General features: G+C 34.2%; 1 protein-coding gene across 1 annotated transcript in view; it reads right to left on the bottom strand.

Annotated features, from left to right (window-relative positions):
* Positions 1 to 3072, bottom strand: part of LOC138703227 (facilitated trehalose transporter Tret1-like) — a 40161-nt gene extending 37089 nt beyond the window's left edge. The window contains exons 1-2 of the mRNA XM_069830939.1: positions 2982 to 3072; positions 926 to 1048 (exon numbers count right to left, since the gene is read on the bottom strand). Coding sequence (XP_069687040.1) covers positions 926 to 1034 — 109 coding nt within the window. The 5' untranslated portion in view covers positions 1035 to 1048; positions 2982 to 3072. The remainder of the gene's footprint in view (positions 1 to 925; positions 1049 to 2981) is intronic.
* Between the last annotated feature and the right edge of the window lie 23780 nt (positions 3073 to 26852).

Raw genomic sequence — 26852 nt, 5'->3', positions numbered from 1 at the left:
AATGGAAATTTATTAGAAATTATTACAATATACATGTTACTATTTTATGTGCATTTGCACAAAATTACTTGCATATTTATATTTAACCCGTACAAGTTATATGTTAGGATAATAAATGTGTAATTTGTGAAATTAATGACCTAGCCTACATCTACTTAAACTTTACAGTTTATGAGCAATACCTACTGACATCGTTGGATGATAAAATTGATTTTTTTGTGCAATCTATAAAAAGAAGGTTAATTTCTTTACTTGTTTACTAAATTATGTCTCTTTATATTAATAGATTGTGAAGATAAAACTATAAACGATGATATGTATCATTCACAAAATGATAAAAGGACTGCATTGTTGAGTAACATGCAAAAAGTGTAATGAGAAAGTTCACTGTATTATGTTCGTGACATATTTTTCATTTTATTCTACAGTAAAACATTTTATATGCTGTGTGATTCTATTGGAATCTGTGTTTCTTAATTCACAGTCACTTCTACAGGTCACAACGAACATCAGAAACATTATTTCTACTGCCTGCAATCTAGTCGCTTGTCTTTCACTAATTATCCGTGTTGTGGACGAAAATCGTACCTATTAGGATTTTTCTCCAGAGACTATAAGTTTTACCTCTCCTAATTAGGCCTACTCCATTTCCCATTATCATCTCATTATCATCGTCTAACGCGGAAGTGAACTGCGTCACTAGGGAGCTTTCTAATTAATTCTGCACTACGCTCTGGTAATAGGGAATTTATATCTGACATTAATGTAACAATTTTGTTACTTAATTATTTGAAGAAAAAACCTCTTTCCTCTATTGTTTATTACCGAAATTTCTTAATAAAACGAAGCATAAAAATTCTACGTGACACACAAACGCTATTCTTTGCCTTGAATTAAATTATAATACTCATGATACTTTCCTTACTTATTATCGCAGCTAGGTACTGCGGAAGCTTCTTCCTACGCCCGGTATTTGTCTGTAATTTGTCCACTTCGCCTTCAGACTGTTTCATTTCAATTCCTTTGTTGTCCATCTTGTGTTATTAATCTGTAAAAAGTACAAACGAGTTAGAAATTTGTAATCAGAGGCATGCATATAGAGAATGAACCGTAAATAATGTAATTAATTTCCGGGGATTATTCTTTGAGATAGTTAATTGAAACAAAAAAAGTTTAATATAATTTTGCTCATTTTTGCGCCCTTTTCGAGATAAAAATTGTTTTATATTAAACATTTCATAGCGTGTTTTGGGAAAGCCATCGATATAATTTCCAATATGCTCAGTCAATTTAAGAGAGCAGTGTATTATGATAATAAATTATTATTGAAAGAATTTTAGTTTTGTCCTTCAAATGTGCAGAAATTCGATCCGAACAAATGTGACATTGTAAAAATCTTTTGCAGAAGGAAAGTTATTATTATTATTATTATTATTATTATTATTATTATTATTATTATTATTATTTATATATTATCAGGCAGTGCATCTCACTTGACGATATGTGTGAGAGGAAGAACAATTATTGTTTATATGCACCAGAAGTCTGATTAGTGGAATATGTAGCTAATCGGCGATGTATGCATTGGAGGGGGGAAAGGAACTGGTCACCCTACCCCATTATCTCCTGGCCTAGTTGCCTCACGAGTGATGCCTTATTGGTGTTACTTATGAGATTCAAACCTGTCTTCCGACAGTTTATTATTATTATTATTATTATTATTATTATTATTATTATTATTATTATTATTATTATTATTATTATTATTATTACCTACTTAGGAGAATGTAATCGGGTTTTATTTCCGGCAGGAGTGTGCTTGTGTGATTATGCGTGTATAATTTGTTATGTAATTGTCTTAACTTTTTTTGAGCGATGACCTTGCTTCGTCATAACCTGTTGATTAGAAAGACGCGTTTGTAAATGCCTTAAACTGATTCTTAACTCTCACAAGAATGAAGACGAAACGAATCAAAGGGCTCGATAATTCTAAGTAGATTATTATTATTATGATTATTATTATTATTATTATTATTATTATTATTATTATTATTATTATTATGAGAATGTAATCGGGTTTTATTTCCGGCAGGACAGTTCTTATGTGATTATGCGTGTATAATTTGTTATGTAATTGTCTTAACTTTTTTTGAGCGATGACCTTGCTTCGTCATAACCTGTTGATTAGAAAGACGCGTTCTGTTTGTAAATGCCTTAAACTGATTCTTAACTCTCACAAGAATGAAGACGAAACGAATCAAAGGGCTCGATAATTGTAAGTAGATTATTATTATTATTATTATTATTATGATTATTATTATGATGATGATGATTATTATTATTATTATTATTATTATTATTATTATTATTATTATTATTACTTAGGAGAATGTAATCGGGTTTTATTTCCGGCAGGACAGTTCTTATGTGATTATGCGTGTATAATTTGTTATGTAATTGTCTTAACTTTTTTTGAGCGATAACCTTGCTTCGTCATAACCTGTTGATTAGAAAGACGCGTTCTGTTTGTAAATGCCTTAAACTGATTCTTAACTCTCACAAGAAGAAGACGAAACGAATCAAAGGGCTCGATAATTGTAAGTAGATTGTTAATAATAATAATAATAATAATAATAATAATAATAATAATAATAATAATAATAATAATAATAATAATATCATCATCATATGTTTTGATGGTAATAAACAGTGGCCTTGTGTACCAGATTAGTATTCAGGAGATGTTGCGTTGTCAGTCCTGATATTTTTTATTGTGTTCTCTCCAGAGAAAGAAGGGAAGTTTCTTAAAATATTTCAATTAATGTATACCCATATATTCGTTAATAATCTTCAAACAAGTGACAAACTTGCTATTGTAAATAAGTTGCAAAATGTATGGATATCTACGTCTACTATTGACATATTGTTTAAGTCCATGCATTATACAATGGTAATTGAAGTAAGTCAGCTATGAATTTTACCTTGAAATGTCTCTCCGTGTGTCATTAGCACTACTGCACTGTGTTATATTCCATCATACAACTGACCTTAACAACTGCTTATATTAGAACTAAAATCAGATATTAATTATCTCTGAGAACAAAAGTGACATTAGAGTAGTGTGCATGATTCGTTTAAATTGTTGGCTTTTTTAAGTTCCTAACTATTAACCCGAGAAGATTCAGGTATTTACGTCATATGACAAACTTGCTGCGCTTTGTTAGCCACTGTCGTTTATAAATTTTCATGAAAGTCCTCTATATCAGTTGTATTCGACCGAGGTGTACCAAGGGTAAGCGAAGACACCTTATAGGGCAAGTAAAGTCTTTAAAAGCCTATAGATATTATAGACCAGATTCAGAGTTAGACATAGGAAACCTAGATGTAAGTTCTTGGAATTTCGAGCGACATAACTGCCTGTTTATTGCAAACACCGGCAATAATATCTTACCGCTTACCTCGTGCACTGGCTTATGTTTGTAAATATAGGTAATTGGCTGTCTGAATCTGAATTTGGTTTTTTGCTGTTCTACCCTAACTGTTTTTTCTACTGTGTAGTCACTATTGTGAAGTGAAGGTTCGGTTTCTTTACCTCTTTTTAGTCTGGTATTTTCGTTCCGGGTACTCAAGAACATAGGCTAGGCGGAGAGAGAACCGTTTCCTTGGGGAGGGGGGGGGTAAAGCAAAACCATAGAATCTCCATATAACGGCATTATAGGGGACATCATTTACCTCTTCCTCCCGTTATAGCTTGATCGTGGTACAGTATATCGGAATATGATTATTTAATAAAGATTTTTTGGGGGCATGTTTCTTACAGTGTTACATCCATATTCTCGATGTTTCGTACCAAGTTGTATAGGACTTGAACTGTAGGTCAACTACAAATTATAATAGAGAATAACTTAAAACAGTCTCCCTCTTTTTTTTCTCTCGTACAGAAACATACGCATGCACCAATAAAACTACGTAACATTGCTAACAGAAACATCTTTTGATCTGAATGAAGGGGGGGGGGGAGCAACGGTGAATTTTTAAATGATTGAGCTGTTTGGACTTCTTCCATTGCTAATTAAAAAAAAATTGTAACACAACGTTTCGAAGAGTGGATCCCACTTCGTCGTCAGGTGAAAACCTACTGTGGGGATCGTTACAAACAGCTAGCCTATCAGACTGATCGTCGACCGTCAGGTGCGAAAAATAAAGACGAATGGCAGTAGTAGTTTCATTGTTTCCCCGCTCATTTATTTATTTATTTCCTATTGCTTCGTCATTTCACTATTTCCACTGTTGATCATTAGTGTCTACTATTCCTTGTTGTTGGTGTTATTGTTCCATATAATTACTTCAGTTACAATCACGGAATTCTTCTTTTCATTCTATATATTTCACGTTACAACAGCTTATGACATCGTGTGTTCCGTCTTTATATTTCGCACCGACCTGACGGTCGTCGATCAGTCAGACAGGCTAGCTGTTTGTAACGATCCCCACAGTAGGTTTTCACCTGACGACGAAGAGAGATCCACTCTTCGAAACGTTGTGTTACAATTTTGAAAATTAGCAATGTAAAAAAAATCCAAACAGCTCAACCTTTGAGAAACATTTTATATGAAGTTTACCTTCCTGAAGATATCATAATATGAAATGTAAACTCTAATTATATTTTATTTAATCTCGTCTTTAAATTTACACATTATATTGGGATCACTTTTCTTTTTTCTGCATTGTTCTGCAATATGTTATTCATACTTCAAGTGGCAGTCTGAACACCTGCAGACTTCTAATACATGAGCACAGGCTGTTACAAAAGAAACATTACAGTGCTTCCATTCCTCAAATGAGGTATAGAAATTATTATACATTCAGAAATTTAAAATAAATGTTATAGTTCAGACACATGTTCTTAAGATATTAATTCATCAATTTAAGCACAGAAACTTAATCATAAACAAAAGCAAAAAAGATCTTTTCAATTCAAAATCTTTTAACGTTAATAGAAAAAAAGTTCTGCCCCCATACCCCCCACCCATAACTCCGCCTATGGTCAAAAATTAAGAAACGCGGAATAGATTATAAATGCATCAGTCATTAATCATTCAGTAACTTCTTGTTAATGCGGAAGTAATTATTTCACTTTCCGTATTGCTTTATTTAGGCTATACATTTATTATAAAAGGATACGTAAAATAGATGAATAAAGTGAAAATTACACAGATTTGTGCTATGAAAACTGAAAAGCGTGACAGTTTGTTTGTAATCTAACATGGAATATCAGCATGAATAATATCGAATCATCTGAGAGTTTATCTAAAATAAAAAAAAGTCAATGTATATCATCTGGAAACATAATAAATATTACTCCAAGCTCTGATACAAGTATAGATCTCAGAATTCATGACATGGCTCAAGATGTTGAGAAAATTGTAGAGCACATCAAACTGGACAAAAGATTTGGAATTCAAATTAATGAATTGGTGGGTGCTTCCGATTAAGCTGAGTTCCTGACGCATATTCCGCATTTTTGTTTTAAGATAGGGATTATTGATGAAATTCTCGGATGTAATCAATTACCAGAATGTATATACAAAGGAAGAGGCTGTTGAAAATTCTAGACAATATTATAAGATTACAATTAGATTTTCTGTGGGAATAGTGTGTCGGTATGTCCACTGATAGGTCTGCTTAAAAAAAGGTCAATAAAGCGGTCATGTTGCTTGTACTCCCAAAAATTAATCTTAAAACCAGCTGGCAACATTGCATCATATAGAAACAAAACTTGCACTTGAAAAAATAACTTATAAAATTGCTACTAAAGCGATGAATTTGATCAAGCCGAACTCCCATATTTAAAAAAAAAATGTGCGAGCATATGGGGTCCACTCACACTCAGGGCCTGATTTGCAGTTTCAGAGGCACTGAGCATAATTTTCTTCATAAGGCTCTCATTTTGACATGTGGCAACAAGGTCTATATTATCTTATTTAAATATAACAAATGACCTTGACAGAAAGATGTCACACTACTATACTTAATCACAGCCACAACACTTTTTAAAACATCTCTCCAATATGTACAGTAGTGGCAATAAAACGGACCGACACTTGTAGCTGATTTCAGAGCCTTCTTCACTCCAGAGCACGATAGACTGGTAACTAAGACTTTCGTGGTTCGAATTCTGCCTGGGAAGGAAACGTTTTTTGTTCCTTATTCAAATTTATTCCCAATACTTTTCGATTGCAGCGATATTTTACTACTTAATTAACTTATTATTCCCAGAACATGAATTTTACCAGCAATCGAAAAGAATTGGGAATAAATTTGAATAAGGAACAAAAAAAGTTTCCTTCCCAGGCAGGATTCGAACCACGAAAGTCTTAGTTACCAGTCTATCGTGCTCTGGAGTGAACAAGGCTCTGAAATCAGTACAAGGGTCGGTCCGGTTTTTTTGCACTACTGTACATTCGTTATCATAGTCTGAAACCATAGCACAGTCAATTTCACTTTTTTATGATGTAGCAACTGCAGAGAAAACAGACTGTATATGAGAAAAAGAAACTTCATGTCTTTTAGTCTGATAATAGCATGATTTCAATCTGAAAGGCCATTTTTACCTAAGACTACACCATTATTACTAAAGAGTTTGAAAATGTATTAGTATACACTAAAGACTCCCGTTTTAGGCAAATAAATGAGTCAGCGATGTACGAATACCATGAAATGTAAATAAATGCAATACAATACAGTCTTGAGGTTATTTCACATTATTTCTTAAGAGCGATTCTATCACCTATCTCCTTTCACTATGTATTTATTTCCTCGAGATTTTTATAAAATCTCGATTTTAAGGAGGAGGATTAAAAATAAAGTGGTCCTATAAGATATCAGTGATTAAATGTGGCCATAAGGTAGCATCAAATTTTCTTCTAGTACAATTCAGAAATTTGAGAGAAAATTTCATTTTTCCTAAATTCAGTGTCGGGCTTACTTTGGCTGTCCACAGTTCAATAGTTGTGATGGATTGTTGTCCTTGTATGCCAGAATCTTCTGCATGATTGTGTTAAATTATTTTTATCTTGTGTAACTGGAAATCTCTGTGGGTAAAGTTATGCTAGTAACATCTGAAGAAACATAACGCACTTGCTGAGCGATGAACGTTGCTTTTCTTATAAATAGCCTACATTTTACCACTACCACTACACACCGTTAATAGGCATACACCAACAAAAATTAGATAACCAGCAAGGAACACCAGCACTAGGCACTTGGTTTAACACTCATTACAAAAACTTACCTGTTGTTGACTTTGACTGCTGCGTTTATGATCGGTTATTTAAAAGACCTTCTCTTACACTGTTACAAGTTGAACATACTAAACTTTGCAGTCAACTTACTATCACTCTAAACTTAAAAGAATAAAGTAAGAAACGTAAAAAATTATATATTACAGTTATATGAACACTAATAAACTGTAATATATAATTTTTTACGTTTCTTATCAAATCTATGAACACTGTATAATTGGCCCAACATGTGTGGTTTACCTTTGATTAAGAATAAAGTAAGTATTGACGCTGTTTCTAATATAATAGTCTATTAATTATGTAATTAAGCCCACCTGTTAATAATTACTTACTTCCTCAATTCTGATTTTCAGTCGGCAGAGTTTTCATCTATTTCATTTTGCATAATTCGTTTAAAAAAGTTTGTTCCTGGATTTTGAGGCCCCCAGAATCTTGAAGCCCTGAGCAGAGGCACCATAGACTCCTGCCTAAATCAGGCCCTGCTCACACTCAATTGTTATCGCACCCCGCGGTGCGATGGTTATCACGAGAAAGTGTGTTGACTCTGCATTTTGGATTGAAAAACGAAATAGTGTTCCTTTAAAATTGAAATTTGATATTTCGCTTATTTTCAAAATATAGGCTGGATTTATCAACTAGCTCATTTGGTAGATATTTTCAATAAATTTAATGAAACCAATCTTCAACATCAAGGATTTGACAGTATTATTTTTAAAGCAAGTTAGAAGCTGAAATGATTATATAAAAACTTATTTTTTGGATGAAGAGAATATTACAGTTTTCCTTACTGTTTTACTGCACAAAATGAAGTTAGTGTTACTGATGTCGTTATACAAATAATAAAGTGTCACTTGAAAAATCGCGTAAAACAATTTCCTAAATATTTCCCAGAAATAGAGAGAGAAAAAACATCCAAAATTGGAATAAAATCATTTTTAAACCATCGGCATGAATTCCTTTGACCTTCCCTTGAATTTAAAAGGAAACCTGTTGGAAATGTCCATTGACTGTTAAATGGAAATAAAATTCGAAAACAAGTCAATCCACGACTTTTGCATTTCTGCTCGTAAAATGTTTACGGAGCTTAGTAATGTTGCCATTTCACACCTCCGCCCATTTTCCTCAACGTATTTGTGTGAACAGAGTTTTTCTCACTGATATCAATCGAAACAAATAATAAAAAACAGTTTGAATTCGGAACCAGCTTTAATCCTCACCCTTACGAAGATTCGTTCCTGAATTGAGGTCCTGACAAACTCAGTCATTTTATTAGCAAGTTAGAACAACAATTAATAACTTACATATCTGTTTATTCAACTGATTTGCTTCGCTATAGTATGCACCATTATTACGTTTATGTGATAGGCAACAATATGTACATTTGTTATTTATAAGTAGAGCACGAATTTTATGTAATATGAAAATAAGAAATATGTAGATAAAAATGGCGAAATATGTAGATATGTAATAAATAAAAATTATATCTTGAATGTTGCGTACACTATTTCTAACACTTAAATATAAATGATTGATTAAATGGCAAACTTACTGGTGTTAATTATAAGTTTGCCATTTAATAAATCATTTATAAAAATTATGTAATTTTAAATCTCAGCTTCATTAGATGTATTCTTACGCACTGATAAAAAAATTTGGTGCACATGTGATTCAACCTCATTTAATTATTGTTTGGAGTCGCAAATAATAATTCAATATTTTTCCATATTTTCTGCTATCATTGATTGTTTCGTCAACTTAGGAACCGCCAAGTTAAGCTCTAATCGTTTCCATTGTGTCATATAGCAGGAGTTCAAATAATTTTTCCGGACTGCTGATTCTTCCGGAATATTGAAGTTGCAGTATATGCGTAGGCATTAGAGATGAACAAAACTAACTGCCGCTCTCGTTCGCTGTGTTCGTTGCATTTGTCTTTCGTGTCTCGTCTCGTCATTCTCGTGAGCTTCGAGTCTCGCTCATCATTCTCGAAATAACATTTGGTCGGCGTGGAAAGATTTCGAAATAAATAACATTATAAATGTTTATATTTTTTATTTTATTTTATTATTTTACGACGCTGTATCAACATCTCAGGTTATTTAGCGTCTGAATGAAATGAAGGTGATAATGCCGGTGAAATGAGTCCGGTGTCCAGCACCGAAAGTTACCCAGCATTTGCTCGTATTGGGTTGAGGGAAAACCCCGGAAAAAACCTCAACCAAGTAACTTGCCCCGACCGGGATTCGAACCCGGGCCACCTGGTTTCGCGGCCAGACGCGCTGACCGTTATTCCACAGGTGTGGGCTAAATGTTTATAAATGTTAAAGTAAAATCAGAACAGTATCTTAGTTATCAAAATGTTCTGATTCTATTATACCTATGGTTATATAAATAGAAAAAAAATTCTAAAATAAATTTGCATTTCTAAGAAACATAAAACATAACGTTAATATCTTTGTACCTGAGATTGCACACTTAATCTCAAACATATGAAAAGAAAATTCCTAGTCTTTTAATAAGGGCCTAGTGATTAAATAAAGACTGGGGAACGGATTATTATGCACTGAAAGGTAGAGATGATGTTCCAAACAGGCTACTTGATTGTTTATACCGGTTACCAAAGTAGATAAAAGTTCAATCGGGTGTAAACAACTGCGACGATTCAAGGCTGCTTAACGTTCGGGACTACGAGAGTGTTCAATCTCGACGTCTCGAAACTCTCACAAGCAGTCTTTACGTTAACGACGCGACGTATATAATATTGTCGTGCGTGTTTTCGGCTCTGCGGGCGCTGTTAGTCTTGCTTTCTCGATCATTGTTCATATCTAGTAAGCAAGCTTAAAAGTTTGCGCTCGAAGCTTATACCACGGTATGCTTACAGCAACCATTGCCATGCACAAATCTTTATTAGATTCACTGGTAGAAGACGAAGAAGGTTCCAGCACCACTTGTGTAAGAAGAACTTGTTTTTTCGACGGAACACGTTTTATATTTGTGACATGAAGTTCAGTTTTTAAATAAGTTTGTCACACACTTTGCATAGCACGATTTTGTAGTCACTAGTAAAGACACCGTCAATTTAAATCCAATCTTTTAACTTGGATGTGACTGGCGCCATAGCAGTAGACTAGCTAGCTGTATCATCTGATGTCAGAATAAGCTTCTCAAAAAAACTAAAACAAGTACTGTTTTCTTTCAAAGCAACTGATTGGGGGTGTTTTTACCAAACGGCGTAATTTACACTCTGCCCTTCACCGCGGGTAGCAGTACAGTGACCCACTCTTGGCATTGGTATTTGTTCCTACTTTACCGTTACCGGTACTTCTTAAGAGATACACAAAATGTTAGCATGGCAAAGGGATGTCCATTTTTTTGACGGAATACGTTATTGTTTTCAATTATTAAATTAATTTTGTGCATTAAAGACGAAGAGACAAGCTTTATAAACAATTTTAAAACGTATAACTTATGAGACGACCTCCAGATATGGAGGGTAGATGCGAAAATATTGAATAAGCAGTCGCAGACAACCGATAAGGGGTGGTCCTCCAGATTGAGTGTTGGGCGAAGGGCTAACAACCCATCACTATAAAAAACAGCTTGTTACGAAACCACAACATAAGTTTCGGAATGGGACTGAATCTTTGGTGCGACCACAGCAAAGGAATAAGGTAATGAGATTTGGTACTTGGAATGTAACTAGTTTTTATAGAACAGGAGGGGCAACATTAGTAGCAAAAGAACTAGCTAGATATAGGATAGACTTCGTGGGAGTACAAGAGGTTAAGTTAGATGGGAATGGCATATCACAAATGAAGGGTGCACAGGAAAAACGAACAATGTCACATTTCCATTAAAGGTGAGATAATGATTATTTCAGTATATTACTGCAAAATCCATTGATATTTCTACTTGAAATGAAGGAAATGATGAGTGTATAAGTGGTTTTAATTCTCCTTTACCACTTTTGGTAAAAACAACACTAAAGTTTGTAGTAATACAGTGAATTAGATAATGACATCACCCTTAACAGCATTGTGACATTGTTAGTTTTTCCCGTGTACCCTTCAAATAGGAGATTACTTTTTGTAATATGGGGAAGGAAACAATGATCACCAATTAGGAATAGGATTCTTTGTTCATAAAGGAATAAAATCAGCAGTAAAAAAGGTCGAATTTATTAGTGGCAGGTTGTCATATTTAGTACTTAAGGGTAGATGATGCGATATCGTGGGTATAAATGCTCACACCTCTACAGAAGACAAAGACGACCATATAAAGGATAGCTTCTATGAGGAATTGGAACACACTTTTGATCAGTTATCTAGATATCACATGAAAATTTTAAGAGGGGATTTCATTGATAAAGTAGGACGGGATATTTTTTTGAAACCGACAATTGGAATAGGGAGCTTACACGTAACTAGTAATGATAATGGAATTAGGTTAGCCAGCTTTGCCACATCAGAAAATTTAATTGCCAAAAGTACAACATTTTACCATAAGAATATACATAAATATACTTGGACTTCTCCAGATGGATTGATGCACAACCAAATAGATCACATCTTGGTACATAAACGGAGACATACTAGTATAGTAGACATCAGGTTATTATTTTGTAATTATATTGTAAAATGTTTAAATTAAAGCAGGTAATAAACATGTATATCTGTTATAATAAAAAGAGAAAAGCACAGCACGTGTAATTAAAATTGTTAAACCTGTATTTCGCTTTTCTCAATTGGCATTACTGAATAACATCCAATTTCTTTATTGCAGTAAACGATATTAATCTATTTTAACTTCACAATGACTGAATAGGTTAAATATTCGTAAATATACAATTATTAACATTTTTGAGCGAATTTTAGGGATATATTATTTACATTTTTATTTTATTCACGAAATAGTCCCAATAAATGTCACTCGAGATCTGAGATTACTATAGAACACTTACGAATCTTCCGATACTGTTCAAGTTTTAAGGCACTGTAAATGCTAAGGAGATCATCATCATAATATGTACTTGTCTTCTTTCAATTTGACTGTATAAAAATCATTATTTCTATTTAAAACTCTGGAGATAAATTTTCTGAAGTTGCAGATTCAGGCCAACAGAAGAGATCTAATTTGGGTCGGATGTTGGATCATTTCCAGTTAATGTCGCTGAACACAATTTTTTTTAATAACCAAAGTTTTCAACATATTAACTACAGTATACGTCCTTCGTGTTCCATACATTAGTATGAACTGAAACTTAATGTAGCCTACACCGTCTTCCATGTCTCCATGGTAAATGCCAAATGTAAATTCCTTCCTTGCCATCATACCTGTAAGAGCGTTCGGAGTTCAGAAAATACCATTGGGTGTATATATATATATATATATATATATATATATATATATATATATATATATATATTTTTTTTCCTCCCTTGTACGGAGGAGGGACCCGAAGCCTTACACTGCAGCCTGTAACCACTTCTATTCTGTGAATGATTGGGTAGTCGAACTGCCGCGCTTTTGTACAAGTACAGCACACCGCACCGTTAACTTAACCCAGTCTATGGTATGAATGATAATATGTGAAATAATGATGGCGAAATATATGTATCTATGGGTCAAAAATAAATTAAAATCTAACTTCAGGTCAAAAGAACCTACTACTGTTGGAGAGATTTCAGAAAGAGTTGCTATCAAAACTAAGGAAACGTAGGTAAAGGCATCTATTCCGACAGTCAGTCATACAAGAATGTTACAACTGATTCGTGCTTACCATGATCAATACAGAAACTTAATGAAGCCTTGTAAGAAACGACATAGTGACTATAGTGATAAAATTGCAAAATTCAAAGAAGAAGCAAACAAAATATTTGATATAATTACGCATTTGCAAATACAAAAAAAAAAAAAAAATTAATACTGTAATTGTGTTAAAGCGCAGAGTTAAAAAAATCAGATTGTTTCACAAGATCAAAGAACAGAAAGAAAGCAGATAATTGGACCTGTTGATTTAGTTATCACTCAGAAAGAAATGATTCATCAGAGGAAGATTCTGTCTCGCAAGAAGTTGCCTTCCTTTGAAACAAAGAAAAATTACTCATTGTGATATGTTTTCTGAAAGTTTTCCAACAATTATTTTTTTTAATTAATTATCAGCTTCAGTTATGATTATTCTTCATTACTCCTAAATAAAAATGTAAACCAGATCTAAACTTAAGTTAGACCCTAATACTCTCATGGCTATGTAAAAAATAAATGCTAACTAAAAGAAATAAACAGAATCCGCAACGAAGACCTGAGGAAGATGACAGGCATCAAAGACGCAGCAACATCAGCTTCCTACATCAAATGGAAGTGGGCGGGCCACGTCATGAGGATGGACCGCAACAGACGGGCACACAAAACAATGGCCTGGGACCCAAGAACCGGACAAAGGAGCGTAGGCCGACAGAAAAAAAAGATGGGCGGACATCTGAAACTTCACTTTAGATACAACTGGACAACAACAGCCAAGGACCGCCGAGAGTGGCGACTACTGATTGATGCAGCATCAAAGGAATGAGGATCTTTCCCGATCTGGCTACGCGGGAATGCCAGAATAGCCACCTTGCCAGCCAAGAGGCCCTTGCCCTACAGGGATTCTACGGGCTAATTCTAATTCTAAAAGAAATAATTGGGCTCAAATGACACTTTTGTCATGTTTTACGTAAAATACTATTATACGAGTATTTTGCCCCTTTGGGTCTCCTCAAAAATACTGTGTACTGCAACCTCAATTTAGAGTCTCTCAAATAAAGTTTAAATATGTGATTTTACAGCAATTTACTAGCTATGTTATGAAAAACAAAATAATGGAGCAAATATATGAACAGACAAAAAATCATAATTGTAACTCACTTCAAAGCCCTTGTGATACCTCAAAAATTAAATATAGAAACTACATATTTTTCACATTCCTAAGTTAAGTGAAGAGACAGATTTTTGCAACTATTACATTTAAAAACCAGATAAAAACAATTTCATGTATAGATTCACTCCACTCTACTGTGTATTGCTACAAAGAATAGTAAGATTTTGTATTCCACAAATTGTATTTTTTAGTCAAATACAGTGTAGGAGAAGAATGCACAAAAAATTATGACTTTTTACATAAATTGCACCTAAAATGGAATATTTACTAACATTGAAATTACTCTTAATGTTATATAAATTCCTGAAAGTCATAAATTGGATTTTATAAAGCTCTAAATCTCTCTTTTTTAGCACCTAGAAACCAGTTCCCTAATTATAAGTTCTCTGGAAACAATTCCAACAAAGTATTGTTGTGTCATCGCTTTATACTGGAAATCCTGAAGGGTTTTGGGACTGATTTATTAAAAAAAAAAAAAAACATCAAAATGCTTCGTATAATGAGAGAGTAATCGAAGTAATGGCATTCAAAGCAAAATTAAAAGTACTCATTTAAATAAAAAATGAGTAACACGAAACAACACAAACTTCTTCACAAACGTGAAGGCGCCTTCATAAACACTTTCATTATTGAAATACCTTCTTTCACCTAGGATATTACAACCGAATTTCCCTCCCCTTCTAAGATTAATATGGAACGAACTTGCCAGACCAGTATTTGTAAGACAATTTTTTCACAATTTAAATAGGGTTTTCGTATTTTTGTTTGGAATTTTTATATTTTTAGTACCGGTGTTTTTTATTTTAAATATGCACAAAATTGGTACTAAAAGAGTGTTTCAGCCACAAACATATTTTGTAGGCATTTATAGGAGCTTATAGTTCATTTAGGCGTTTTAATATAACATTTTTATGGGAGAATTCTGTGTACATGAAACGTAGAGACATCTGAATAACATAATCTAGTATGTAGCAAACAAAATAGGTACGGAACTAGAAATCCGTTCCCTACTTATAATAAAGACTTTCTTCGCGTAACTTATATCTAATATATTGTGGAATGTGAATCAGGTATGAAAACCCTAAGGTAATATTCTCGTTTTTGAGTTTCGTGCATTGAAATCGAGTCAGTGGAAGGGACGAAACATTCATGTGAGAGGACGGTGTTGGCAATTGTCCAGAGAGGAAAAAAAATCTCTTTCCCCGTTCTTATGTCATCTTAATATGTCAGAAATTATTTACTTGATAACAGATTTATTTACATTTTACTAATCTTTACTAAGCCATCAAGTTCGATTGAAAACAAACCACTTTTACGTACAATCACAGTAATAGATAATTAGGCTAGCAACTTCTATTAGAATTATAAAAATTAACTGGATGGATCTCAGAAACTGCTGATTGTGCCTGTTAGTTTTCAGTGGTTTTCATAATAAACTTCAGAAGAAAAGAACCACCAAGAATTCAGTAATTGTACGAATTAAAGCGTTCATCTGTTGCTATTATTATTGCCTTAACCTTTCTAAGGTTTTAATTACCTAGGGTGTAATATTACATATGATCAACCAAGTGATAATAAAGAAACTAAACTCTCCGGATTTCTACAGCTCCTGGAAACAATGAAACAAATTCTAATGAAAAGAGTCCGGAAGGAAACAATACTGAAATGTTATAAGACAATGGCAATACCATTGTTAACATATGGAGCCGAAAATTGGGTACTGACCAAACAACAACGTAGAAGAATAGAGACGGCGGAGATGAGATTATTGAGAGCTCTTGCTGGTTACAGTTTGAAAGATCAGAAGAAAAACAGTGAAATTCGTGAAGAATTTCTAATACAAAGTCTTCTTGACTTCATAAACTTTTCTAGACAGCAGTGGTACCAACTTCTGATGAGAATGGACATAAACCGCACTCCTGTACACATGTTCATATATCAACCAGTTGGTAAAAGGGATCTTGGCAGGCTCAGAAAGAGATGGAGAGAACAGTTCTGATTTCCTGGAAATGGAACAGGGCCTAAACCATAATATATTTGATGATGATGATGATGATGATGATGATAGATCTACTTGAACTTACGTCACTCATCCGGGGTCATTGCCTTGCCTCCAATATTAAATTTTGATATGGGCGATAAATAAAAAGTAAATTTTATCTGAACACTTCTCATTTAAGGTGAGGTCTCTTTTACTTGTCATAAGTGTCTCTTCTGAAAGAAGTCTTTCTAAGGATTTGTATTGCGCTACTGCCCTCGATCAGGCTTGAAGATGTGGACGTTAGATCCAGTGATGGAAAGAACTATGAATCCGAAAGTCATGATTTAAACCCGAACTTTTGAAGGGACGAAAAAATTGTTTAATAGGAAAGTAATTTGAACAGTATCATTTCGTTATTGCGAGTATTGTTATATACAAAAAGGTGAATTAAACTTTATTTTTTATATATCGATGGCCTAGATCTAATACCACGTATGTTTTTTTTTTTTTTTTTTTTTTTTTTCAGAATTCTCAGGAGCGACATAAAATTATTTATTATTTATACATTCTAACTATTTGAACCACTGAAAAGCACAATAATCGGTAAGAATGTAGTATCCTTACTGATTATTGTGCTTTTCAGTAGTTCAAATAGGTAGAATATATAAATCATAAATAGTTTTATATCTCTCCTGAGAATTAAAAAAAAAACATACGTGGTATTAGATTTAAGCCATCGATATGGTGAATGAAGACAAAGAGAAGCGAAGAAAATGAAGTAAAGGGACAGCAATGTAGTGGCAATAAAGTTAAGGGAAAGAAAAGAGAAATAAATTAAATGAAGGTACAGAAAAGCAATGGAAATAAAAGAAGTGGAAGTGAAAGTGAAAGTACAATGAATTGCATTGATGGAATGGTAGGGAAAGAAATGAAATCAAATGAAGTAAACAGAAAGCAAAGGAAATGAATGGAAAGAAAATAAATGACAAGAAAGGAATATAATTTGAGACAGAAAAGGAAAAGAAAGGAAAGGATGACAGGGAAAGTTAGAAGGGAGAAACTAAGGAAACCAGGAACAGAAAATGGAAAGAAATGTTGAGGAAATGGAAGAGAATAGAAAAACGCAATGAATAAAGGGAAGGATGAGAAATGGAAGCAAAGGCAAAGTCAAGAAGAAAAGAATAATGAGAGATAAGACAAGGAAAGGTAGGTAAGGACCTGAAATTGAAGAAGCCTGGAATCAAATGGTTTACTTTTCAGCATAGCATGGTAAATGTTATAAATTATCATATGTTGACTAAAGCTATCGTGTAGTACTTCGGTCACTTCTTGAGTTATCTTTGAAACGTCTGACTTCTGGTTAATTTGTTATAAGTAATTATTTCTTCATTTTTTTTTGTGCCAGAAATGAGAATCTTTGGCCTCTTCCATGGGCAAAGTGTGTTATTAAAATTGTCGCCAATTTACACAGACCGTCTTGCATCTCGTCTTACTATTGGTTTATTTTTGTTGCTACGGTAGACGTTAGGGGTAATTTATTTTGATGTATTCAAATTTATTCTACCACGTTTCATGTCATTCTTAATTCAACTCTCGTGTCACGGTTCCTAGTTTCGTCCCTTAAATATAGCCTATCCTCATTTTGTTACTTTCTCTTGGCACCTAATGGGACTTGTTATTTTATTTAAAATCCTAATTTTATGCTTTTACCATAGTATAGTTTCTGAATACCTCTTTTTGCAGCAATTCATTGAATTATGTTTCGGTAAACCTACGTTATTTCCCAGATTTTAGTTCATTTTAGGAAGTGATGTATCACATACGAAGTATAAAATATTATTTTCGCCTCTATTACTTAATTATTAATATTATTCTCACATGTTTCGCCTCAATTGACAGTATGTTAATTTTGGTCTTACGTTTTCTGAATTAAAAGTATAGACCTATGCCTAGACCTAAGCTTTTTAATTTCAGAATATTAATTTTTTTTCAAATGCTTTTAATCTTAAAAAATTAGTAATACTGCTAATATAATGATGTTGACATATGTTTACTTATTGTTTTCAACTTGTGTGATCTCTAGACTTAATTTTTTAAACATAAATATGAAGGAGAATGGGATACAAAACCAGATGCATGTGTAAGTACGCTTATTAAATACAGTGTGATCGAGAAGTCTCTCTGCAGTGCTTGTGTAGCCGAGAATCCACTAGGCAGAGAATTAAAGTGTATTTGGTGGAGAATTCAAATGGCAGCACTGGCCGCTAAGCGTATAATGGACTGAAAGTGTGAGGCTGTCAAACCGGAATTAATTGGTGGGGAGGGGTGCCAACTTTCTACAGAGTTGTATTCCAGAATTACTAGAACTAATAGAGCTGCGGAGGAACTTTTCGATCGCATTGTATTATAACAATGTTATCGCTTAGTAATTTTTTGTATCCAAATTTCCCGCAAAATCATATTGGTTTAAAATTTCTCCGACTATTTTAAACTCAATTATCTCATCAGCCTTTTTGTAGTGTGAGAAAATAAGAACAATATTAAATTAAACTCAGTCTCTATTTCATTTACTAAGAAATTTGTGGATTTCTCACTCCTTAAGTATTTTATCTAAAAAATTTCAAATCGAGACGTAGAAAGCACTATTATTATTATTATTATTATTATTATTATTATTATTATTATTATTTAAATATAATTTAAGACTGTATTTATTTCGTTTTAATGAGAGGCCAAATAATGACCTGTTCAGAAGTGTTATAGCTTGTATTTTTTTTCATAGCTAGTAAATTGCAACTTGCCACAGGTATTATCTACTTTCGTCTTCAAAACAAGGGTGTGGAAAGAATACATTACTCATTATGATCGTTATAAATGGTTATAACGCGACTGACGAAACTCTGAGCCACAGCCCTCATCCCTTTGTTCATCCATGATGCAGCTGGATCCAAAATTCGAAGAGTTATGAATTTATTACTTCACTTGAAATAGAAAAAAATCTTCCAAGCATTTGCATGAAAAGAAATTTAGAAGTCTGACTCGATTATTTCTGTACATTCTTAAGATTTAATGGGTTAGGTACAGCTTACAGGAGTAAAATTTTGGAAATAATAAACATTTTTTTTCTTCCATTACTGTATATTGTACAATAATGAATATTAGTATGTGTAAAACTCTGTCCTGCTATATGAAAAAATATTTTTACGATTAAAAAAAATTATTTATATATATTTTTTCAAAATTCAAAATTGTGGGAGTTCATTGTGCAGTGATTAAGCGTTTACCTCGTAACTCAAAAACTACCCAACGTTCTGTGATGAAATATTTTGTGTGTATTTATGCATGTCATATCTACAATATGATGCAAAATCACGTTTATACCTTTGATAGATTGCCTGATAAAAATAAATTCGTTTTAAAAATGATCAAATATCAGTATTTTCTTCTAACACAAAATAAAAAAGAATATTTATTAAGGAATGTAGTTGAAAGAGCATGATATTGCAAACATGAGTTCTACCAATAAAATAAAAGAGAAAGAACACGTTTATAAGTTATGAGGGAAACGCTTTTTTTAAATCGTAAAAATATATATTTTTTTTGTATAGCAGAAGGACAGTGTTTTACATATAGGCTACCAATTTTCATTCTTGTACAATATACAGTAATGGAGGGAAAAACTGTCGAATATTTCCAAAAATTTTAATGCTGTAAGCTGTACCTACTGTAATCCCTTAAGACAAAGTAATGCTGTTTTATAGGTAAATAATTTTATTTCTTATTCACATTTTGTTGCTGTATTTATTTGTAGATATTCAGTTTGGTAGAAGGTTGGGTGGAACTCGGGACCGTTCTGGAAATGTTGGCAGTTATTTAATATTAATCGTAACATTGTTAAGAAGAATAGGCTATACACTAAAGGACGGTAGGCAGATGACGTGTTAGGTACCACATTTTCGTTATCACGGCTAAACACAATTATTTACTTCAAAATATAGATATGGATTCCTTGCGCCGTCACAATGCTTTCGTGTATACTTAATTAATGAGAAAGTAAGAAATTGTGGGTAGAGTAATCTCTGAAATTCGAGAAAGTCCATAATGGCTTAATACCTAAAGTAGTAGAAGAAAAAATGGCTGATTACTTTGTATGTTCAGCTTCTTGACAGACATGGATTTATTGACCGATAGAAAGATTTACTTTCTTTCTTCATCATTAAAGTTGCACTGCTGTTAAACAGAACATGTCAGAATAATATTTTAAACTTTCATTGTGATAAGGTTCAGAAGAAGACTTTCTGGGTATGCCACCGTTTTCTGGCATGTCTAATTAACATGTGAATCGTTTCGAAAGTGCATACAGATTACTTCTTCAAGATAATACAAGGTCTTTCATAAGTAACGAGTCTGTCGAAAAATCAACTATTTTGGATAATTTTTTGAAATGATGTTCATCCTCACAAGAAAGAATCCTTCCCGGTGCCGTATAGTCGATTTGGAAACAAACACCTCCTCCCCTCGCCGCCAGAGTATTAAACGAACGAATGGTTAGTGTTTTAAACCTTTATTAAAGCACATAAATGTAAAAAAGTTTCAATTGTTGACAAATTATGGTGTACAATTTTCAAAATGTCTTCCGTTCTGCTGAATGTACAAACGTAAGCGACGTATCAACTCTTCATGGACTGTGGTGAGCATGTCAGGCGTAACGATTTGTATCGCATGTTCAATTCGTTCAAGTAATCAGGAATGGTGTGTGGCTTAGTCGAATAGACACGATCCTTAATGAGTTCCCAGAAAAAGTCCAGGGGTGTCAAATCAGGTGATCACGGAGGCCAACGGATTGGGCCTGTGCGACCGATCCACCTGCCTGGAAACATTTCATCTACGCAATAAACGCTTAATTTGAGCGACATTGTTTCCAAGTTGAAACCAGTCAGCAATTTTTCTCTTCTGCAATAACGTTAAGCGGCCGCGTGGCATTTTATCATTCCAGTCTGTCACAACAATGTGTGTAGGCATGGCCGTAGGCCATTATTCTTTGCGTATAGAAGGCCATGCTCCAGGTCATTTTAAGTCCTGGGCGTATAGAAGTCCATGCTCCAGATCATTTTAAGTTGACATCAAATGCACATTACACATGGATAAGTAATTTCCTCTGGCAGCGAGGAGAGGGGGTTGTTTGTTTCCAAATCGACTTTACGGCACCGAGAAGGTTTCTTTGTCGTGAGGATGAACATCATTTAAAAAAAAAATATATATATTCAAAATAGTTGATTTTTCGATAGACTCGTTATTTATGAAAGACTCTGCATAGCAAATTTCAAGATCCGAGTCGTTTGGAGTACACAGGCATAATAGATCAACAGAATAGATGACTCTTCCTTCCCTTCCGAAGATGGAACCTGATTGCAGTGCCGAAACGTTGGAGATGTTAAGTCCAAGCACGTGGTAATGTAACCATGAACTTTTGACGTAAACACGTATTTAAAATCAGACCGACACATTGGGGTACCAGGACGGAAACGGCGATGTAACGTTTGCAGTGTGATCCATTCCGACACTAACTTCGTGACAAATAACACGATTGAAATAAAAGTGGTCTTGTTCGATCGGGTATGTGATACGATGCGAGCACGACCTTGAGTTGGCTCCTCGCGGCTAGTGGTGGCCATTTCGGACTTGGACGAAAATTTCCGGGCAGTGTATCCCGCTACTCCGATATGCTACCGCGCTGATTTTGGTGCCAAATAATACTGTAGATCTCGTATAGATTTTTCGATTTAAGCCAGACGCATTCACGTAAATCCTACGGCCATATCCCTGATATATTTGGGAACGTGATTGGAAAAAGGAATAATTTAATTTTAATTGAACAACTTTACATAGCGAAATCATATATATGTTTTGGGATTATTGTAGGTTGAATAACACCAGAGAATTTCTGGATTGGTAGATGTCCAGACGGCCTTATCTCTACCAAGTTAAATAAATAAATAAATAAATAAATAAATACTAAAATAAATGTCTTTTTGTAGCACACTCTTCAGTTAGTGACTGATTTTGCTATAACCGCTTATTTCGGATATGGGAAGAATTAAGTTACTTCTTTTAGACATAAGCGTCGTGCATGAAAATAGTTTGAGGTTAGAACCCCAGTAACATTAATACAAAATACACAGTTTATCTCAATATGTGGAAACAATTTTAGAGGCGGGTTAAGGACCTTACGACAACAAAAATATTTACATGAACATAAATATAAATTTACCTTGTTTAGAATATTTTTTATATTTCAGAAATTCTTTCTGCGCACTATTGAAATATTTACAAGTTATAATATCATTCATTTATTGTCAATGGGAAAATAGAGAAGCATTTAAAACGTATGCAACCTTACAATGGAATTTGGCTAAGAAAAACTGAATATGTGAGCTCCAAGCCTGTTGGCCACTTGTCTCACTCTGATTTTCGCCTTTGCACTGAATTAAGTTCAGAGAATTTTGAAGGAGAAAACCGGAAAGAAGTAACCTATTAAGCTACAACAAGAAGAAAAGAAGCATGACCGAACAGCAATACGTCAGGGACCCCGAATATGTTAAAAGTCTGCACATCGAGTAGGGCTGCCGCAGTTCTCGCATGAGAAGGGTTTCGAACCCTTGCACCGTGCGAGTGACATTCGAGTAAATTCGTCTCAAGTACCGAAGGAAATATTGGGAAGCCAACACTCATAATCGAAGACTTTAATTTGAAAAGATGCAGAAATTTGTGGGGAAGTAAGACGTAGGATTGTGATCCATTTCTTTTAGGATTCATCCTGACATTTATCCTAGCGCCTTAGTAAAACCACAGATAGGACGAGTATGTCATTCGAAGAGGGTGGTGTAAAAGTAAATCTCATTTATTCTAAAAAGAACTTAGATGCGTTATAGCAGTTCGTCCAGTTATTGTGGCAATTGGGACAGATATGCGGACTCGTTGATGAATCCCCACAAAAAGAAGTCACAGAGACCAAATCATCATCGACAAATTCTCGTTTCCAACAGGCCGATCTTTACGTCCCGGAAGAGTGGCATTGAGGTATTAACAGTTTCTCGGTGGAACTGTGGAGGAGAGCCGTCCTGTTGGAAGATTAAATCGGGAATCTCTCTCTCCAGCTGACGCATAACCATGGCATTAATTCCCATCATGGCTTTATTGAGAGTTTTATTTAAAGAAAAGCAAATACTCAGACACAGATGCACAGTGGACCGAATATTAAAACGCATGGCCAAAAATATCTCCCTACTTACATCCTACATTATGCCATGTTCAATCAACAAACAATTGTTTAAAATGAGAAATGTAATGAATTTCAGCGACTTACATCTATACCGGACCCCTCCTCCATTACTCGTCTTCAGAATCAGAATCTCCCGAGCCCTCGCTGTTGGGCCCTGCAGGTGTAGAGAGTTACTGGAGCACTTGCAGTGGTAACTGTGTTCTCTTCTTCTTGGGGAGTTCTCTTAGGTTGGAAATTAAAGGGTTTGACGCAAGAAACAGTCTGTGAAATAAGTCAGAGTTGGTAGTAATTCTTAACGCCTTTCTGGTTTGATCTCGAAATCTTCGAACAGTTTTGTTTAATGATTTCATTGCTTCCATTGTTCTCCTATTGGTAATAAAGCTGATTTTACAATAGTGCCCCACGAATAAGAATTTTTTCTGCCGTTGGTGGCATATAATACCATGGGTACAATTTGACGAATAGCTCTGCTGTCTTTCTGCAGTATATATTGAACCGCGAATCACATTTTGAATACATGAAATTGTAGTAAGTGTCACACTGAATCGTGAAATTAAATCATAATAAACTCCAATTATTTTAGTTGCTTCTTTAGCATTTTCGAAGAATCTTCTTGCTGTGTTCCCATCATTTGTGGTCCCATACCCAGGCTTTGTGTATCTATAATTAGCCCTAATCTATTTCCAATGCATCTTGAACAGTTTTCTTTATAATTTCTCGACTTCCTTCTTGTACATTTGCCTTCCATTTATTAAATTCAAGCCGGTAAGATATAATTATATGGGGCGCTTAGAGCACAAGGGAATCAAGTCACAAAAATAAACTTTTCAGAAAATTAGACTTAAAATCTTTTATGTATAGTTAATTGCCCATTAAAGGTGAGTGTGATTTTAAACATCTGCACTATTGCAAAGATTGTGAGGACATGATTCTTTTATGCTCTGAAAGTAGCCGTCTAACGTATATACAGACTGAATATCTCCCAACTGACCAAACGTGGACTTGATTCCCTTGTGCTCTGAACACCCCATATGTAGTATGCATTCAAAAACCTTATATGTGTATGTAGAATTGATGTTCCAAAGATAAAATTGGAGATATCTTCTGACTGTTGTATAAATTCAAGATTATTCATTTGTGAAATTTTTGCACCATACTGGATGACTTGGCTAATGCATTGCATATTTTCCCGTTTATCATAGTTAAAAGTAGTGAAAACGGAGTTCTAATGTTACGTAATGTAAATGGTTGCAATTCCTGTATCTTCTTTTCTACATATTCTCTCTCTGCTTGGGCTATTTCTGTGGTCTCGTGTACCCACTGAAGGCGAATAGGTCTGCAGAATCGAGTTGATGAAGAACGTGGATTCTTCCTTGCAGCATCTCCACTTTCAGTATCAACCAAGCGCAGGGGAACCAATGACGTAAGAAATAAACTTCCGTCACTTTTCTCTTTTTGATTCCATATCTGTTTATATTGCGAATGACCAAAGCTGCCGTCAAAACCGCTTTTACAATGTAACATCTAGTTTTATCCGTGTTACTTAAAGGTGCAATATTCAAGATTCTATAGGCTGTATGATGTAACAGAGACTGTAATTTGACCTCATATTCATTTCGGTCACTTGTATGCCTTTGTGTAAGTTTCTATTTTAGCTTCTTACAAATCATGGTTATATGTAACTGCCATTTTTTCTGATTGTTTTGTATTGATGTCTGGACAGGTTTGAATCTATTATTAATGAAAGAGATTCTTCATTTGTAAGTCCAGTACTTTCCTTTTTTTTTCTTTCCTCCAAGAATAACGAATTCTTTTGCCTCTGCTTGGTGTTGTGGTTGTTACTTCTTTTAACAATTTGGCTGCTGCTTTGTCACCTTCTGACCTTAAACGCATTACTGTAGCATGAGAGAGCTCTTGAGAAGACACATTTTCTCTCATTTCTTTTGCTTTTCTTCGTTTACTTCTTTCACTTAGTTCCCCAAATACTTTTGTAGGACGACCGCGACCCAGCTTTCCCGATGTTTTTGGAATATTGGTATGTTTTTTCGGCGTTGATACACATAAAATATTTTCAGTATGCAATGTTCTATAATGATCTAACCAACGAGAATATCTGTTTAAAAAATTGTTTCACTATAACCACACTTCATCCATTGCTGATAATACGGAAGAAAGAAATGTAGTCAAATGAAATGACATTGTATAACTTTTTTGTGCCATTAGAATCAGTATTGATTTCAAATTTATTAGTCAAATATGACGTGACATAATTTTTTTGTTGCTTACGATTCATTTCTCCGTTATCTGTTTTTATCGTGAAGTTCACGGCGACTCTCAGAAAAATTCATTTTGCACCTGCACAATAAACTCACTCTGAACTACTGAATACAGTTAGTGTTTCAGTCAGGTTGGAAAGAACTCCCTCTTAAATGGAAAGTAAACAGAACGCGAGTTATGACTATAAGCTGTTACAGTTATGGCACATGAGAAAGGAACAGCGCTCAGAGAGTCTAGGACAGCCAGGGCTCGTAGAGGTTACCCTTTGGTAACCTTGGAGATGAAACCTTTAACATTCTCTGAACGAAGGCTTCCCTTAACAGCTGTAATTTGACCTCACATTCATTTTGGGTCACCTGTATGTCTTTGGGTAAGTTTCTTTTTTAGCTTCTAAAAGAGATTGGTAACTGGGATGGAGATCATGGTGAAGCATAAACCCTACGGCTGTCTCCCCGATATATAGTCCGGGTCAGCTTACTTCATATCCTAAGGGTGAAACCTAACAATTTTTTCCCTCATTACTACTCATGCTAGTGGATTATGGTGATTTTCTAGTTTGCAGGTTGAATTTTCTTTTGCCAACTTCGTTTCGAATTTCGATAATGACAAATATTACAAATAGTAGTGATTTTGTAACTGTTATGTTGGCAGCTGAGACACGTTGTCGGCAATGGAGTTCCATGGAATTAAAATTGTACTAGATATCTGAGCCAGATACTGGAAGTTAATGAAATTTAAACATAGTAATAATTAATTAATATCAGTATTAATATTAATACGTTATAATAGTTATGTTTTGCGTTGTTGTTACAATTCAAGACTGTAGTCAGGTAAGCTTAAGTGTAAATAAATATAACATACTTGGGTGTGATAATGCAGGTGGGTGATCGATAGAAATACCATTTCAGATTTTAATTAATTTCTTTCGTGTTTAGATTTCTATTACAATAATGTCAAAGAGAGGAAAAAGCATGACAGTGACACCACCAAGAAAAGGTAAAGTGTACCGCGAGAGTGGGGATAACTTCCCCTACTGGAGTTCTGTTCTTTCAGATTTAACTGAAAGAAGATAATTAAGAAGAAATTATGTTCACG

Source organism: Periplaneta americana, chromosome 7, assembly GCF_040183065.1.
Source record: "Periplaneta americana isolate PAMFEO1 chromosome 7, P.americana_PAMFEO1_priV1, whole genome shotgun sequence".
Taxonomy (NCBI): Eukaryota; Metazoa; Arthropoda; class Insecta; order Blattodea; family Blattidae; genus Periplaneta; species Periplaneta americana.
The sequence above is the reverse complement of the archived record's forward strand: the minus strand, read 5'-3'. Positions and strand labels throughout refer to the sequence as shown.